The 14627-nt window shown below is 44.8% G+C and overlaps 1 protein-coding gene across 7 annotated transcripts in view; it reads left to right on the top strand.

Moving 5' to 3' along the window:
• Positions 1–14627, top strand: part of CFAP74 (cilia and flagella associated protein 74) — a 99655-nt gene that overhangs the window by 54204 nt on the left and 30824 nt on the right. For 6 of the 7 annotated variants that reach the window (XM_070474149.1, XM_020873747.2, XM_020873746.2 and 3 more), the window contains 4 exons: positions 7965–8129; positions 9436–9598; positions 10733–10809; positions 11294–11416. In XM_070474149.1, coding sequence (XP_070330250.1) covers positions 7965–8129; positions 9436–9598; positions 10733–10809; positions 11294–11416 — 528 coding nt within the window. The remainder of the gene's footprint in view (positions 1–7964; positions 8130–9435; positions 9599–10732; positions 10810–11293; positions 11417–14627) is intronic. The other variant, XM_020873749.2, reaches the window with a different exon arrangement.

Genomic DNA, 14627 nt, shown 5'->3' with positions numbered 1-14627 from the left:
ATTGAACTTCTTGGGTGATTGTAATCATATCTTTCACCGAAGGTGGGGAACTTTCGACCATTTAAAAAAATTTTTTTAATTGAAGGATAATTGCTTTTCAGAATTTTGTGGTTTTCTGTCATACATCTACAAGAATCAGCCATAGGTACACCCATGTCCTCTCCTTCCCGAACCTCCCTCCCATCTGGCCCCATCCCACCCTTCAGCCTGTCACAGAGCCCCTGTTTGAGTTCCCTGAGTCACACAGCAAATTCCCATTGGCTATCTATTTTACATACAGTACTGTAAATTTCCATGTTACTCTCTCCATACATCTCACCTTCTCCCTCCTCCCCTCCCCTCATGTCCATAGTCTGTTCTCTATGTCTGTTTCTCCATTGCTGTCCTGAAAATAAATTCATCAATACCATCTTTTTAGATTCCATATGTCTGTGTCAGTATATGATATTTGTATTTCTCTTTCTGACTCACTTCACTCTGTATAATAGGCTCTAGGTTTGTCCACCTCATTAGAACTGACTCAGATGCATTCCTTTTTATGGCTGAGTAGCATTACATTGTATATATGGAATACCACAGCTGCTTTATCCATTCATCTGTCGATGGACATCTAGGTTGCTTCCATGTTCTAGCTATTGTAAATAGTGCTGCAGTGAACATTGGTATACATGTGTCTTTTCCAGTTTTGGTTTCCTCTAGGTATATGCCTGAATGGTCTAGTGGTCTAGGGTGTTTGCTATGACCAGTGCGTTCTCTTGGCAAAACTCTATTAGCCTTTGCCTTGCTTCATTGTGTACTCCAAGGCCAAATTTGCCTGTTACTCCAGGTGTTTCTTGACTTCCTACTTTTGCATTCCAATCCCCTGTAATGAAAAGGACATCTTTTTTGGGTGTTAGTTCTAAAAGGTCTCGTAGGTCTTCATAGAACTGTTCAACTTTAGCTTCTTCAGCGTTACTGATTGGGGCATAGGCTTGGATTATTGTGATATTGAATGGTTTGCCTTGGAAACGAACAGAGATCATTCTGTTGTTTTTGAGATTGCATCCAAGTACTGCATTTCGGACTCTTTTGTTGACCGTGATGGCTACTCCATTTCTTCTAAGGGATTCGTGCCAATAGTGTACAGGAGACAGGGATCAAGACCATTCCCATGGAAAAGAAATGCAAAAAGGCAAAATGGTTGTCTGAGGAGGCCTTCCAAATAGCTGAAGAGAAGCGAAGAGCAAAGGAGAAAAGGAAAGATATGCCCATTTGAATGCAGAGTTCCAAAGAATAGCAAGGAGAGATAAGAAAGCCTTCCTCAGCGATCAACGCAAATAGAGGAAAACAACAGAATAGGAAAGACTAGAGATCTTGTCAAGAAAATTAGAGATACCAGGGGAACATTTCATGCAAAGATGGGTTCGATAAAGGACAGAAATGTTATGGACCTAACAGAAGCAGAAGATATTAAGAAGAGGTGGCAAGAATACACAGAAGAACTGTACAAAAAAGATCTTCACAACCCAGATAATCACAATGGTGTGATCACTCACCTAGAGCCAGACATCCTGGAATGTGAAGTCAAGTGGGCCTTTGAAAGCATCACTATGAACAAAGCTAGCGGATATGATGGAATTCCAGTTGAGCTATTTCAAATCCTGAACGATGATGCTGTGAAAGTGCTTCACTCAATATGCCAGCAAATTTGGAAAACTCAGCAGTGGCCACAGGACTGGAAAAGGTCAGTTTTCATTTCAATCCCAAAGAAAGGCAATCCCAAAGAATGCTCAAACTACCACACAATTGCACTCATCTCACACACTAGTAAAGTAATGCTTAAAATTCTCCAAGCCAGGCTTCAGCAATACTTGAACTGTGAACTTCCAGATGTTCAAGCTGGTTTTAGAAAAGGCAGAGGAACCAGAGATCAAATTGCCAATATCCATTGGATCATCGAAAAAGCAAGAGTGTTCCAGAAAAACATCTATTTCTGCTTTATTGACTACGCCAAAGCCTTCGACTGTGTGGATCACAATAAACTGTGGAAAATTCTGAAAGAGATGGGAATACCAGACCACCTGACCTGCCTCTTGAGAAACCTGTATGCAGGTCAGGAACCAACAGTTAGAACTGGACATGGAACAGCAGACTTGTTCCAAATAGGAAAAGGAGTACGTCAAGGCTGTATATTGTCACCCTGGTTATTTAACTTATATGCAGAGTACATCATGAGAAACGCTGGGCTGGAAGAAGCACAAGCTGGAATCAAGATTGCTGGAAGAAATATCAATAACCCCAGACATGCAGATGACATCACTCTTATGGTGGAAAGTTAAGAGGAACTCAAAAGCCTCTTGAGAAAAGTGAAAGATGAGAGTGAAAAAGTTGACTTAAAGCTTAACATTCAGAAAACTAAGATCATGGCATCTGGTCCCATCACCTCATGGGAAATAGATGAGGGGACAGTGGAAAGTGTCAGACTTAATTTCTTTGGGCTCCAAAATCACTGCAGATGGTGACTGCAGCCATGAAATTAAAAGACGCTTACTCCTTGGAAGGAAAGTTATAACCAACCTAGATAGCATATTAAAAAGCAGAGACATTACTTTGCCAACAAAGGTGCGTCTGGTCAAGGCTATGGTTTTTCCAGTGGTCATGTATGGATGTGAGAGTTGGACTGTGAAGAAAGCTGAGGCCGAAATATTGATGCTTTTGAACTATGGTATTGGAGAAGACTCTTGAGAGTCTCTTGGACTGCAAGGAGATCCAACCAGTCCATCCTAAAGGAGATCAGTCCTGGGTGTTCATTGGAAGGACTGATGCTGAAGCTGAAACTCCAATACTTTGGCCACCTCATGTGAAGAGTTGACTTATTGGAAAAGACCCTGATGCTGGAAGGGATTGGGGGCAGGAGGAGAAGGGGACGACAGAGGATGAGATGGCTGGATGGCATCACCAACTCGATGGGCATGAGTTTGGGTAGACTCCGGGAGTTGGTGATGGACAGGGAGGCGTGGCATGCTGCGATTCATGGGGTCACAAGTCGGACACGACTGAGCGACTGAACTGAACTGAACTGAACTGGATATATGCCTAGGAGTGGGATTGCTGGGTCATATGGTGGTTTTATTCCTATGTTTTTAAGGCATCGCCATACCATCTTCCATAGTGGCTGTATCAATTTACATTTCTACCAACAGTGCAAGAGGATTCGTTTTTCTCCACACCCTCTCCAGCATTTATTGTTTGCAGACTTTTTGATGATGGCCATTCTCACCAGTGTGAGGTGATATCTCATTGTAGTTTTGATTTGCATTTCTCTTATAATGAGCGATGTTAAGCATCTTTTCATGTGTTTGTTAGCCATCTGTATGTCTTCTTTGAAGAAATGTCTGTTTAGGTCTTTTTCCCACTTTTTGATTGGATTGTTTGTTTTTCTGGTATTGAGTTGTATGAGTTGCTTGTATATTTTGGAAACTAATCCTTTATCAGTTGTTTCATTTGCTATTACCTTCTCCCATTCTGAGGGTTGTCTTTTCACCTTGCTTTTAGTTTCCTTTGCTGTGCAAAAGCTTTTAAGTTTAATCAGGTCCCACTTGTTTACTTTCGTTTTTATTTCCATTAATCTAGGAGGTGGGTCGTAAAGGATCTTGCTTTGATTTGTGTCAGCAAGTGTTCTGCCTGTGTTTTCTTCTAAGAGTTTTATAGTGTCTGGTCTTACATTTAGGTCTTTAATTCATTTTGAGTTTATCTTTGTGTATGGTGTTAGGAAGTGTCCTAATTTCATTCTTTTACATGTAGCTGTCTGTCCAGTTTTCCCAGCACCACTTATTGAAGAGGCTGTCTTTGCCCCATAGTATATTCTTGCCTCCTTTGTCAAAAAATAAGGCACCCATAGGTGCATGGGTTTATTTCTGAGCTTTCTATCTTGTTCCATTGGTCTATATTTCTGTTTTTGTGTTAGTACCATACAGTCTTAATGACTGTAGCTTTGTAGTATAGTCTGAAGTCAGAAGGGTTGATTCCTCCAGCTCCATTCTTCTTTCTCAAGACTGCTTTGGCTATTCGGGGTCTTTTGTGTTTCCATATGAATTGTGAAAATTTTTGTTCTAGTTCTGTGAAAAATGCCATTGGTAATTTGATAGGGATCATATTGAATCTGTAGATTGCATTTGGTAGTATAGTCATTTTCACAATAGTGATTCTTCCTACCCAGGAACATGAACATCTCTCCATCTGTTTATGTCATCTTTGATTTCTTTCATCAGTGTCTTATACTTATCCGTATATAGTTCTTTTGTCTCCTTAGGTAGGTTTATTCCTAGAAATTTTATTCTTTTTGTTGCAGTGGTGAATGGAATTGATTCCTTAAGTTCTCTTTCTGATTTTTCATTGTTAGTGTATAGGAATACAAGTGATTTCTGTGTATTGACCTTTATATTCTGCAACTTTGCTGAATTCACTAATAATTTTTTGATAGTTTCTTTTGGGTTTTCTATGTATAGTATCATGTCATCTGCAAACATTGAGAATTTTACTTCTTCATTTCTGATCTGGATTCTTTTTATTTCTTTTTCTTCTCTAATTGTCATAGCTAGAACTTCCAAAACTATGTTGAATAACAGTGGTAAGAGTGGACACCCTTGTGTTGTTCCTGATCTTGGATGGAATGCTTTTAGTTTTTCACCACTGGAAATAATGTTTGCTTTGGGCTTATCATATATGGCCTTTACTATTTTGATGTTCCTTTTTTGCCCATTTTTTGAAGCATTTGTTTACCATAAATGGATGCTGAATTTTGTCGAAGGCTTTTTCTGCATCTATTGAGATGATCATATGGTTTATATCTTTCAGTTTGTTAATATGGTGTATCACATTGATTGATTTGCATATATTGAAGAATCCTTGCATCCCTGGAATAAATCTGACTTGATCATGGTGTATGAGCTTTTAACATGTTGTTGAATTATGTTTGCTAAAATTTTGTTGGGGATTTTTGCATCTATATTCATCAGTAATATTTGCCTCTAATTTTCTTTTTTTGTGTTGTCTTTGCCTGGTTTTGGTATCAGGATGATGGGGGGCCTCATAGAATGAGTTTGGAAATGTTCCTTCCTCTGCAATTTTTTGGAAGAGTTTCAGAACAATAGGCATTAGCTCTTCTCTAAATGTTTTACAGATCTCCCCTGTGAAGTCATCTGGTCCTGTGCTTTTGTTTTTGGGGAGATTTTTAATCACTGTTTGGATTTCAGTGTTTAATTGGGTTGTTCACAATTTCTATTTCTTCCTGGTTCAGTCTTGGGAGGTTGAACTTTTCTAAGGATCTGTCCATTTCCTCTAGGTTGTCCATTTTGTTAACATGTCGTTGCTCGTAATATTCTTTTATGATCCTTTGTATTCTGTATTGTCTGTTTTAAACTCTCCTTTCTCATTTTTTAATTTTGTTGATTTGACTTTTCTCCCTGTTTTTTCTTGATGTGTCTGGCTAGTGGCTTGTCAATTTTGTTTATCTTCTCAAAGAACCAGATTTTAGTTTTATTAATCTTTGCTAGTATTCCCTTCACTTCTTTTTCATTTAGTTCTGCTCAGAAATTTATGATTTATTTCCTTCTGCTAACATTGGGGGTTTTTTGTTCTTCTTTTTCCAGATGCTTTAGATGTAGAGTTAGGTTGTCTATTTGATGCTTTTCTTGTTTCTTGAGGTAGGATTGTGTTGCTATAAACTTCCCTCTTAGAGCTATTTTTGCTGAATCCCATAGGTTTTGGGTCCTTGTGTTTTCATTGTAATTTGTTTCTAGGAACCTTGATTTCCCTTCTTTTTTCTTCGGTGACCTCTTTGTTATTTAGTAATGTATTGTTCAATCTCCATGAGTTTGTTTTTTGCAGTTTTTTTTTCCCTATAGTCGATATCTAGTCTTACAACATTGTGATCAGAGAAAATACTTGGTACAATTTCAGTTTTCTTAAATTTACTGAGGCTTGATTTGTGGCCCAAGATGTGGTCTATCATGGTTCCATGTGCACTTGAGAACATATTCTTCTGCATTTGGATGGAAAGTCCTGAGTATATCAGTTAGGTTCATTTGGACTATTGTTAAGTTTAAGGTTTGTGTTACCTTATTGACTCTCTGTTTTGATGATCTGTCCTTTGGTGTAAGTAGGATATTAAAGTCCCCTACTATTATTGTGTTACTGTCAATTGCCCCTCTTTTTCGGCCATTGTTTTTTTTAAATATTCCCCCAGCCCTTTTCTCTCCTCCTCCTGGGACCCTGCAATGCACATTCTGATCATCAGGTCAGGGCTTTGTCAGGAAATGTTTGATTACAGAATCAGTCTTCTTATTAGTTATAGGTCTATTCAAATTGTCTTATTTCTTTGTGATTTAGTGTTGGAAGGTTTTGTGTTTCTAGGGATTTGTATATTTCATCTAGGTTATCCAGTTTGTTGGTACAAGGGTAGTAACTTTCTTGAAATGAAAGTGAAAGTCACTCAGTCATGTCCGACTCTTTGCAACCCCATAGACTATACAGTCCATGGAATTCTCCAGGCCAGAATACTGGAGTGAGGAGCCTTTCCCTTCTCCAGGGGATTTTCCCAACCCAGGGATCAAACCCAGGTCTCCCGCACTGCAGGTGAATTCTTTACCAGCTGAGCCATAAGGGAAGCCCATGTGCTTTCTTAGAATTCTTTTTACTTCTGCAGAATCAGTGTTAATGTCCCCATTTTCATTTCTGATTTTACTACCTTGAGTGTTTATTTTCTTAGTCCATCTAGGCAAAAGTTTGTCAAGCTTGTTGATCTTTTTGAATAACCAACTTTTGGTTTCATGAATTTTATCTCTTATTTTTCTATTCTCTACTTTATCTCTGCTCTGATCCTTATTTTATTTTGTCTGCTAGTTTTGGAGTTTTGTTTGTTCTTTTCCTAATTTCTTGAGTTGTAAACATAAATTGTTTATTTTAGATCTGTCTTATTTATTAATGTAAGTTTTTATAGCTATAAATTTCCCCTTCAGTGCCCCTTCCACTGCATCCCATGAGTTTTTGTGTATTGTGTTTTTGTTTTCATTCATCTCTATTTATTTTATAATTCCTCTTGTGATTTCATCTTTGATTTTTTGCTTAATTTCCATAATTTTGTGAATTTTCTTGTTTTCTTTATGTTTTTGATTTTTAATGTTATCCTGTTGTGGTCAGAGAAGATACTTTGTATGATATCTCTCTTTTAAAGCCTGTTTAGTCTTTTGTGGCCTAACTTATGGTCAATCCTGGAAAATGTCTTGTGTGCACCTGACAAAAATATATGTATTGTTGTTGGGTGAAGTATTCTGTACACATCTGTTAGATCCCATGGTTTATTGTGCTACTTAAGTTCTGTGTTTCCTTACTTATCTTCTGTCTGGTTGTTCTGTTCATTATGAGAAGAGTGTTGTAGAGCTATATATTTCTCCTTCAATTTCCTCAGTTCTTGCTTCATGTATTTTTGATAGTCTGCCAGATGCATAACTGATTATAATTGTTATATCTTCTTCCTATGGTGAATCTTTTATTAATATACAACCATTGATACTTTTATTATTTCCATAGTTTAGCCTTTTCCAGAATGCTGTATAGTTGGAATCATACAGTTTGAAAACTTTTCAGACAGACTTCTTTCACTTATGTAGCTATACACATCTAAGTTTCCTCCATGTTTTTTTATGGCTTAATAGCTCATTTCTTTTTAGCTGGCTTGATTTTTAAAAAATTGGACTCAGGTGCTCCCCAATGTCATGATCAATACACAAGTTTATGATTTCTGGCATGTGAATTGTGTTCATGAGTGGTGCAGAGACCTTGCCTCTCCCCCATGGAGCCGGATGCAGACCTTATCCATGAGTGTGAGGACAGGGTCAGAGCTCTGTGTCCCCTCGGCTGTGGGGTGACAGGTGGGAGAGGAGACCTGCTGTGGTCACCCTATCTCACTCAAGGTCTTCTGGCAGCTGTCCCTCGACAAGGAGCTCATCGACTTCGGCAGCTACACAGTGGGTGAGACTGCAATCCGGACCATCACGCTGACCAACACTGGGGGCTTGGGCACCAAATTCAGATTTCTTCTGGCATCAGAGTCCTGTAAGATGGACACCTCCCAGTCGGCCCTAAAATTAGTGAGTGTGCTGCTGCTCCTGGTCAATGCTATGGCTGCTCAGCCAAGGGCAGCACGTGGTATCTCCTGCCCAAGATAGAGTCCCATGAGTGTGAAGTGGGCCATGAGTCAAAGGAGCCTGTTGATGTGAGTGGGAGGGGGAGGGGTGGCAGGACAGCCTCCAGTCCATCTGGAAGTGCTCAGACTCTGTAGGGAGCACACCTTGGCAGCAGGACACTGTCCCCTGTCATGTGTGTTGGCAAGGCAGTGGCCAAGCATTCTCAGGATGGGGGCATCCCAGACCCCTCAGGCTGAAAAGGTCAGCAAACTCTGCCCTGCACCCATACCTCTCTCAAAAGTATGAGGGAGGCCCTGGTCCTCTCACGGGAAGGCTGTGCACATGCTGCCAAGGAAACAGGAACAGGAGAGACCCCATCCATGGAGACAACTTCCAAAACAGCCAGTGGACAGGGAAGGGGGTGGTGGTCATTTGGGGGTGAGCACAGAGAGAAAGTTTGCCTCAAAATATATGTCTAAGTTAGTTGAAACTTTCCTATAAAAAGTACTTAGTCTGTTTTCTCTGCTGCATTAAGGGGTTTCAGCAAAGGTCCTAGAAGGGTCTTCCCTGGAGAGGGAGAAGGCAGAAGTCCCCTGAACAGCAACATGGGCCAGCTGCTGCAACAGAGGTTGGGACTGGGGTGTGAACCCAGAGCATGGGATAATGAGGGAAGAGGGGGCACAGGAGCCAGGCTTATGGAAGGAGGACAAGCGCCCAGGCCCTCAGGCTCTCCACAGGCACTGGCCTTCTGTCTCAGTGAGTGTCTGAGAAGCTGGACAGCAGCTCCACCAGGGCAACACCCTGCATGTCCCCCATGGACCCTGAGTCACACGCAGCAGGCACTCAGCCAGTCTGTTCCTGAGCCCAGGGGAGAGGCCTGCGGGTCAGTGCCCTCTGGGAAAGGAGCAGAAATGAAGTCAGTCTGCAGGGGTCTGGGCCAAAGTCAGGAGAGCTCTGGGCTGGAGCCTGGAGGGGCCCAAGCTCACAGTGGAGAGCAGCAGTTGTCCTGAAGGAATTCAACCTCATGCCTGTGTGCAGAGTCTCTAGGAGGGGGCTGAGGAGGAAACCACCTGCATTAGAGGAGGCCCTGAGCCCCAGGCAAGCTCAGCACAGGTTAATGGAGAGCTGCCAAGGGGGTCATGCAGGATCCTGTGGTCCCCAGCCCAGATCATGACCAGGCTCTCAATGTGGCACCTCAGGGATGGCGGATCTGGACAGCTAATGGGAAAGGCAAATGGACTGCACTAAAGGTATCATGTTCTCTTTTCAGAGTAGTATCTTCATGTATGAAGACAAAAGTTTTTATGATAAAATCACCACCAGTTTTTCTGAGCATCAGACAGAGGGCAATGAGTCATCCCCTACAGATGTACCAAGCCAGAAGGAGTCTGGAAAGCTGGACGTGAAGGAGCAAGAGGAGGGGCACCCCATTGGTGAGCTGGGCCCATGGCCTGCACTCCGCATGCAGCCCTGGGCTCCTTGGCACAGGGGCCCTGAGTCCTAGCTGTGTGATGGGCAGAGAGGCGGCACTCAGCATGCATCCCTGGACCCCTCAGCACAGCAGCCCAGAGTCCCAGCTGTGTGACAGGCAGAAGGGCTGCAGGTTGGGTCAGAGGGCCCCAGAGGACAGATTCCAGGAGCCACTTAGAGTACATCCACACAGACAAGGCCAAACAACTGTGAAAACAGGCTGGATGGGGTACTGTGTTACCTTTCCAGGATTTGGCAGTCCCCCTCCCCCTACCATCCCAGCCTGGCTCCCCATCCTCCCCCCGACCCCAACATGACTGAGCCCTCACACAGCTTTCTACCATTTTCTCCTCTTGATACAAACTTCCCGAGTCCACTTTCAGCTCCTCCTGCCTTGAAGCAAAGCCTCAGATGGTCCACTTCTCAGCCTCCCCACTCTTCTCCACTGTCCTCTCTCAGACATGCTGCTCTTAGGCCATTTTGAGCAACTCAGGACCTTCTCCCACCCAGGCCTCCCACTCCAGAAGCCACAATGCCCACTGTCTGAGTCCACCCAAGAAACCCCAGGCTTGGGATCACACATGGCATTGAAGTTGGGGGTCCCTGAGTTCCCAAGGACCCCATGCAGGAGATGGCCATGGGAGCTGCGAGAGTGGAAACACATCCGTGTGAACCTGGGGCCACAGTGACAGCCTTTTGTGCCAAAGAGCCAGGCTGTCCTCCTGTACTGACCCTACTGCCCTGTGACCCCTGTCCTGGCACAGAAAGGTCAGGACACTCTGCCCAGGCCTGGGGCACAACCCCACTCCACTCTGGTCCTCCTGTGCCACCACGTGGCCCTTCTTTGCAGAGCTGGGTCAGGGGGAAGGGTAGAGGCCCTGCCTGGATGAGGGTGCCCCCTGTGAGGGCCCTCGCCAGCCCTGGGGCAGGTGGCTGGGGGTAGCACATGATATTGTCAGGATGAGCCATCTGTTCAGGAGGGCTGAGGTGGCCTCCAAAAACTCCAGGACAGCACCTGGTCTGGGAGAGGGAGGGGCCCTGGTGCCACAGCTCTCCTGGCCTGGCCAGCCTCACCTGTGAACCCCCTTCTCTTCCAGAATCAGAGGGCGTGAACTTGACCACCATCATGACTATACCTCCCAATGAGGAACAGATGGAGTTCTCGCTGGGAGAGGTCAGCAAGACCTGCCTTCCTCCAGCCCTGGGGTGGCCTGTCCATCTGACCAGAGCTGGATGAGACTAGTCTGGTCACCAGACTTGCAGCCTCTGGGCGATTAGCTATCTCAGCCCATATCTGGCCACCCCATCCCTGACTGGGCTAAGTCAGACCTAGAGCCAAAGAAGCATACCTGGGTGCCCCTGTTTAGTTGAGCACAGAGGAGACTTCCACATGGGGCCTCACTAGCCAGAGCAGCAGGGGTGGGGGTGGGGTCCACATATGTGTGCATGTGTGTCTATGTGTGTGTGTCCACATGTGTACTGTGTGTGCGTTCATGTGTGTTCACGTGTGTGTGCAAGGACCAGGTCATCAGGAGAGCAAGTGCACACATGGCTGCTGCCACCTCCCACCCACACAGTGACTGGCCATGGTGAGGCCATGGGAGGTACCTTGACCAGAATGTGAAGGCTGATCAGCATGCTGCCTCTCTTCCCTGCAGATAACAGAGGGGGACATAGGCCCCTTCAGCTCCATCAAGGTGCCCATCATCTTCACCCCGATTGTCCCGGGAACAGTCTATAACAGTTTCAAGGTCATGTTTAAGAATCAGCAGTGCCCAACTGTGAGTACCATGCTGCTCCCCAGGCATGGGGTCCTGCCCTCCACCTTCCATCCACCCAACCACGTGGGGCCTGTATTATAGAAAAACCAAAAAGAACTTTTTGGCCAACCCAATATTTTGGATATTAATCTCTTCAGTCATATCATTTGCAAACATTTTCTCCTATTCAGTAGGTTGTCTTTTCAATTTTGTCAATGGTTTCCTTTGCTGTGCAAAAGCTTTTATGTTTCATTAAGTCCCATTTGTTTGTTTTTGCTTTTGTTTCCTTTGCCTTCGGACACAAATCCAAAAAAATATTGCTGCAATTTATTGCAAAGAGTGTCCTGCCTGTGTTTCCTTCTAGGAGTTTAATGGTTTCTGGTCTTATATTTAGGAATTTAATCCATTTTGAGTTTATTTTTGTATGTGGTATTAGAGAATGTTCTAATTTCACTCTTTTACTTGTAGCTGTCCAGTTTTCCCAGCACCATTTATTAAAGAGGCTGTCTTTTCTACATTGTATGTTCTTTTCCCCTTTGTCATAAATTAGATAACCACAGGGACGTGGGTTTATTTCTGGGCGCTCTATCCTGTTCCATTGGTCTGTGTGCCTGTTTTTTGCACCAGTGCCATGCAGTTTTGATGACTGTAGCTTTGCAGTATAGTCTGGAGTCAGAAAGAGTGAATCCTCCAGCTCCGTTCCTCTCTTTCAAGGTGCTTTGTCTTCCCTCCATGTTCCTTCCATGTCCACTTTCCCTGTGACACAGTCTTTGACAGGTTCTCCTTACATGCCTCACAGAGGGCTCTGTACAGCTGCCTAATGGTTTGATGCACGAGGGTTTGTGGTTATTTTCTTATAGTGAACTATGCCTTCTGCCAGAACCAAACAGGCCTCTTCCCCCCTGCTGCTCAGACACCTCTAACAACAGCTGCTCCCACAATAATGATGGAGCCACCCTGTTCTCCTCTGCTTCCCCTTAGCCTCATTTCCCTGTGTTCCCACCCCCCCAGTAGTCATCCTTTTTTAATAACTCTATGTCTTTTAAGGAGCCAGGTTTTGTCTGTGGATCCAACTAATGCTATCTGTCTTTATGGGGAGACTCCAGTGTGTTCACAGCATAATACTGACACACTTAATCTCCAAAATATACAAGCAGTTCATGAAGCTCAATACCAGAAAAATGAACAACCCAATCAAAAAGTGGGCAAAAGAGCTAAACGGACATTTCTCAAAAAATTGAAAGCATTACCTCTAAAATCAGGAACATGAGTGCCCACTCTTACCACTGTTACTACAACTGACAAAGAATTAATCTCCAAAATATTGACAAACCGTTTTACTTCTTCCATTAGTTGTATTGACTATTTATTTTATGATATTATTTCCTCACTTTCAATTTTCTTGTTTTGGTTGGTTTAATCAAGTTGCTACTTATTCCTTTTCTTCCTGTAATTTGGAAATTTGACTTTCCATTCCATGAACAGTCCCCTCCACTTTCAGCCCCCAAATCCCACATGACTTTCTACTTCTTAAATGGAAGAGGAAAACCCTCCAGGACAGATGGTGCCCAGCAGGACACTTGGCCAGCACTTCCTTATGACCGAAATACAGTGTGACATTGTGTCCCTCTTACTGACCTTCTTTCTTGGCCTTCAATGTCTCAGTTTCACTTAAGTTTCACTGAAATTATTAGAATCTCCTCTGAACCTGCTGCCACTGCTTTAGAAGTTCTGACCTGACACCGTGGTCCATGTTCCTGAGCAGGTGGTCTCTTTCCAGCTGTGACTACTTGATGCATCTGTGCTCACTGCACTGTCCTCTGCTCACTGCTTCAGGAGTCTCTGCTCTGCCATGTTTCCTATTCAGTGGCCAGAGACTTGAGACAAGACACTCATTTGTTTGTAACAGAAACCCCAAGGAATGGGCCATGCCCTACAGTACCCCATAGTGTTCCACAATACTCACACTGCCCACTGTCAGCAGTACCAGTTGGAGTCCCTTAGAGCCTCAGAGGACCATACAGGACCCCCACGGAGCCCCCTGGTACCCTACAGGACCCCACAGAGACCCTGCTCTGTGACAGGAAGGAACACGAGCCAGTGCTGGGTAACCAACCACTCAAGAGAGGACAGCCTGGCCGGGGCTGTGACTTTGAATCAAGGATGCGCCAGCCCATGGGGGCCCCGCTGAGTGAGGAGGGCAGTGAACACCTTGACTACTCCCCACCCACTGACTTCTCCCAACCAGAATCGGGATCACACATGCAGCCACTGTGCAGCTGCTGGCTTCCTTGGGTGAGCAGGAGTCTGGACTCCCCGTCCTGCCTGCCTATTTTCCTGAGACCAGGCCCCTTATGACAGGGCTGGAATCTGCCAGCCTGCAGCCCCTTACCATCCAGGGTTCTGGGGGCACTGCTGCCATCTCCCCATGAGGACAGCCCCCATTCCATGTCCAAGCCTCTCTTTCCCACCCTGCTGGCTCCGCTGTAGATGGGGGCTTCCCTGCCCCCCTTCGTGGACATCTGAACTCCGAGGCCTGGGTCTTTCTTCACCCTCATTTGTCACATGTCACCCCCGAGTCCATCTGCTCACCTGGAGCTGATTCAGGCACTGGCAAGATCGGCCTCTCTGTGACCTGCCTGGCCCTGCAGCCAGGATGCTGCTCAGGGCCTCCGAGCCTCTCAGCCACTGCCCCAGCCCACCCCCACTGCCTCTAAGAGAAGAGGTTGCCTTTGTCCTCAAACCCTCTCCTGACTGCCCCAGGAGGTCCCTCTCCCTGGACCTGCTTTCTGTTTATTCTGTCCAGTCTGTCTCTGGCCCTGGAAATGGGCTGTGTGTTTTGGTGACCCAGTGGCCTTGGATCTGGTGCAGCTGTGTTCTGAGGTCACAGTCCTACAGGTGGTAGGAAGGAACGCCCCCCACCCAGTCTTGTGGGTTGGTGGTCCCTGGCACCACCCTGGGGGTGCTGCTGTGCATACACTCACCTGGCAGGATACCCACAAAGCCCAGCTCTGAGACCAGGACTTGGGGTCTGACTGCAGGGAGAAGCACCTCTGTGTCTGGGCCCTTGAGAAACCTGGCCTTCCATCTGTGTTGGCTGTGTGCACAGCCTGTGTGACACACGATTCTGTAGCAAAAGGGTTCTTCTAAACTGCTAAAAATGTGGATATTTAGGAAGCTGCGTGACATGTTTTTGTGAAAACCCATTGTACCAGTCTACCTTCTCATGTTT

This window comes from Odocoileus virginianus, chromosome 11 (genome assembly GCF_023699985.2).
Source record: "Odocoileus virginianus isolate 20LAN1187 ecotype Illinois chromosome 11, Ovbor_1.2, whole genome shotgun sequence".
NCBI classification, from domain to species: domain Eukaryota; kingdom Metazoa; phylum Chordata; class Mammalia; order Artiodactyla; family Cervidae; genus Odocoileus; species Odocoileus virginianus.
The sequence above is the reverse complement of the archived record's forward strand: the minus strand, read 5'-3'. Positions and strand labels throughout refer to the sequence as shown.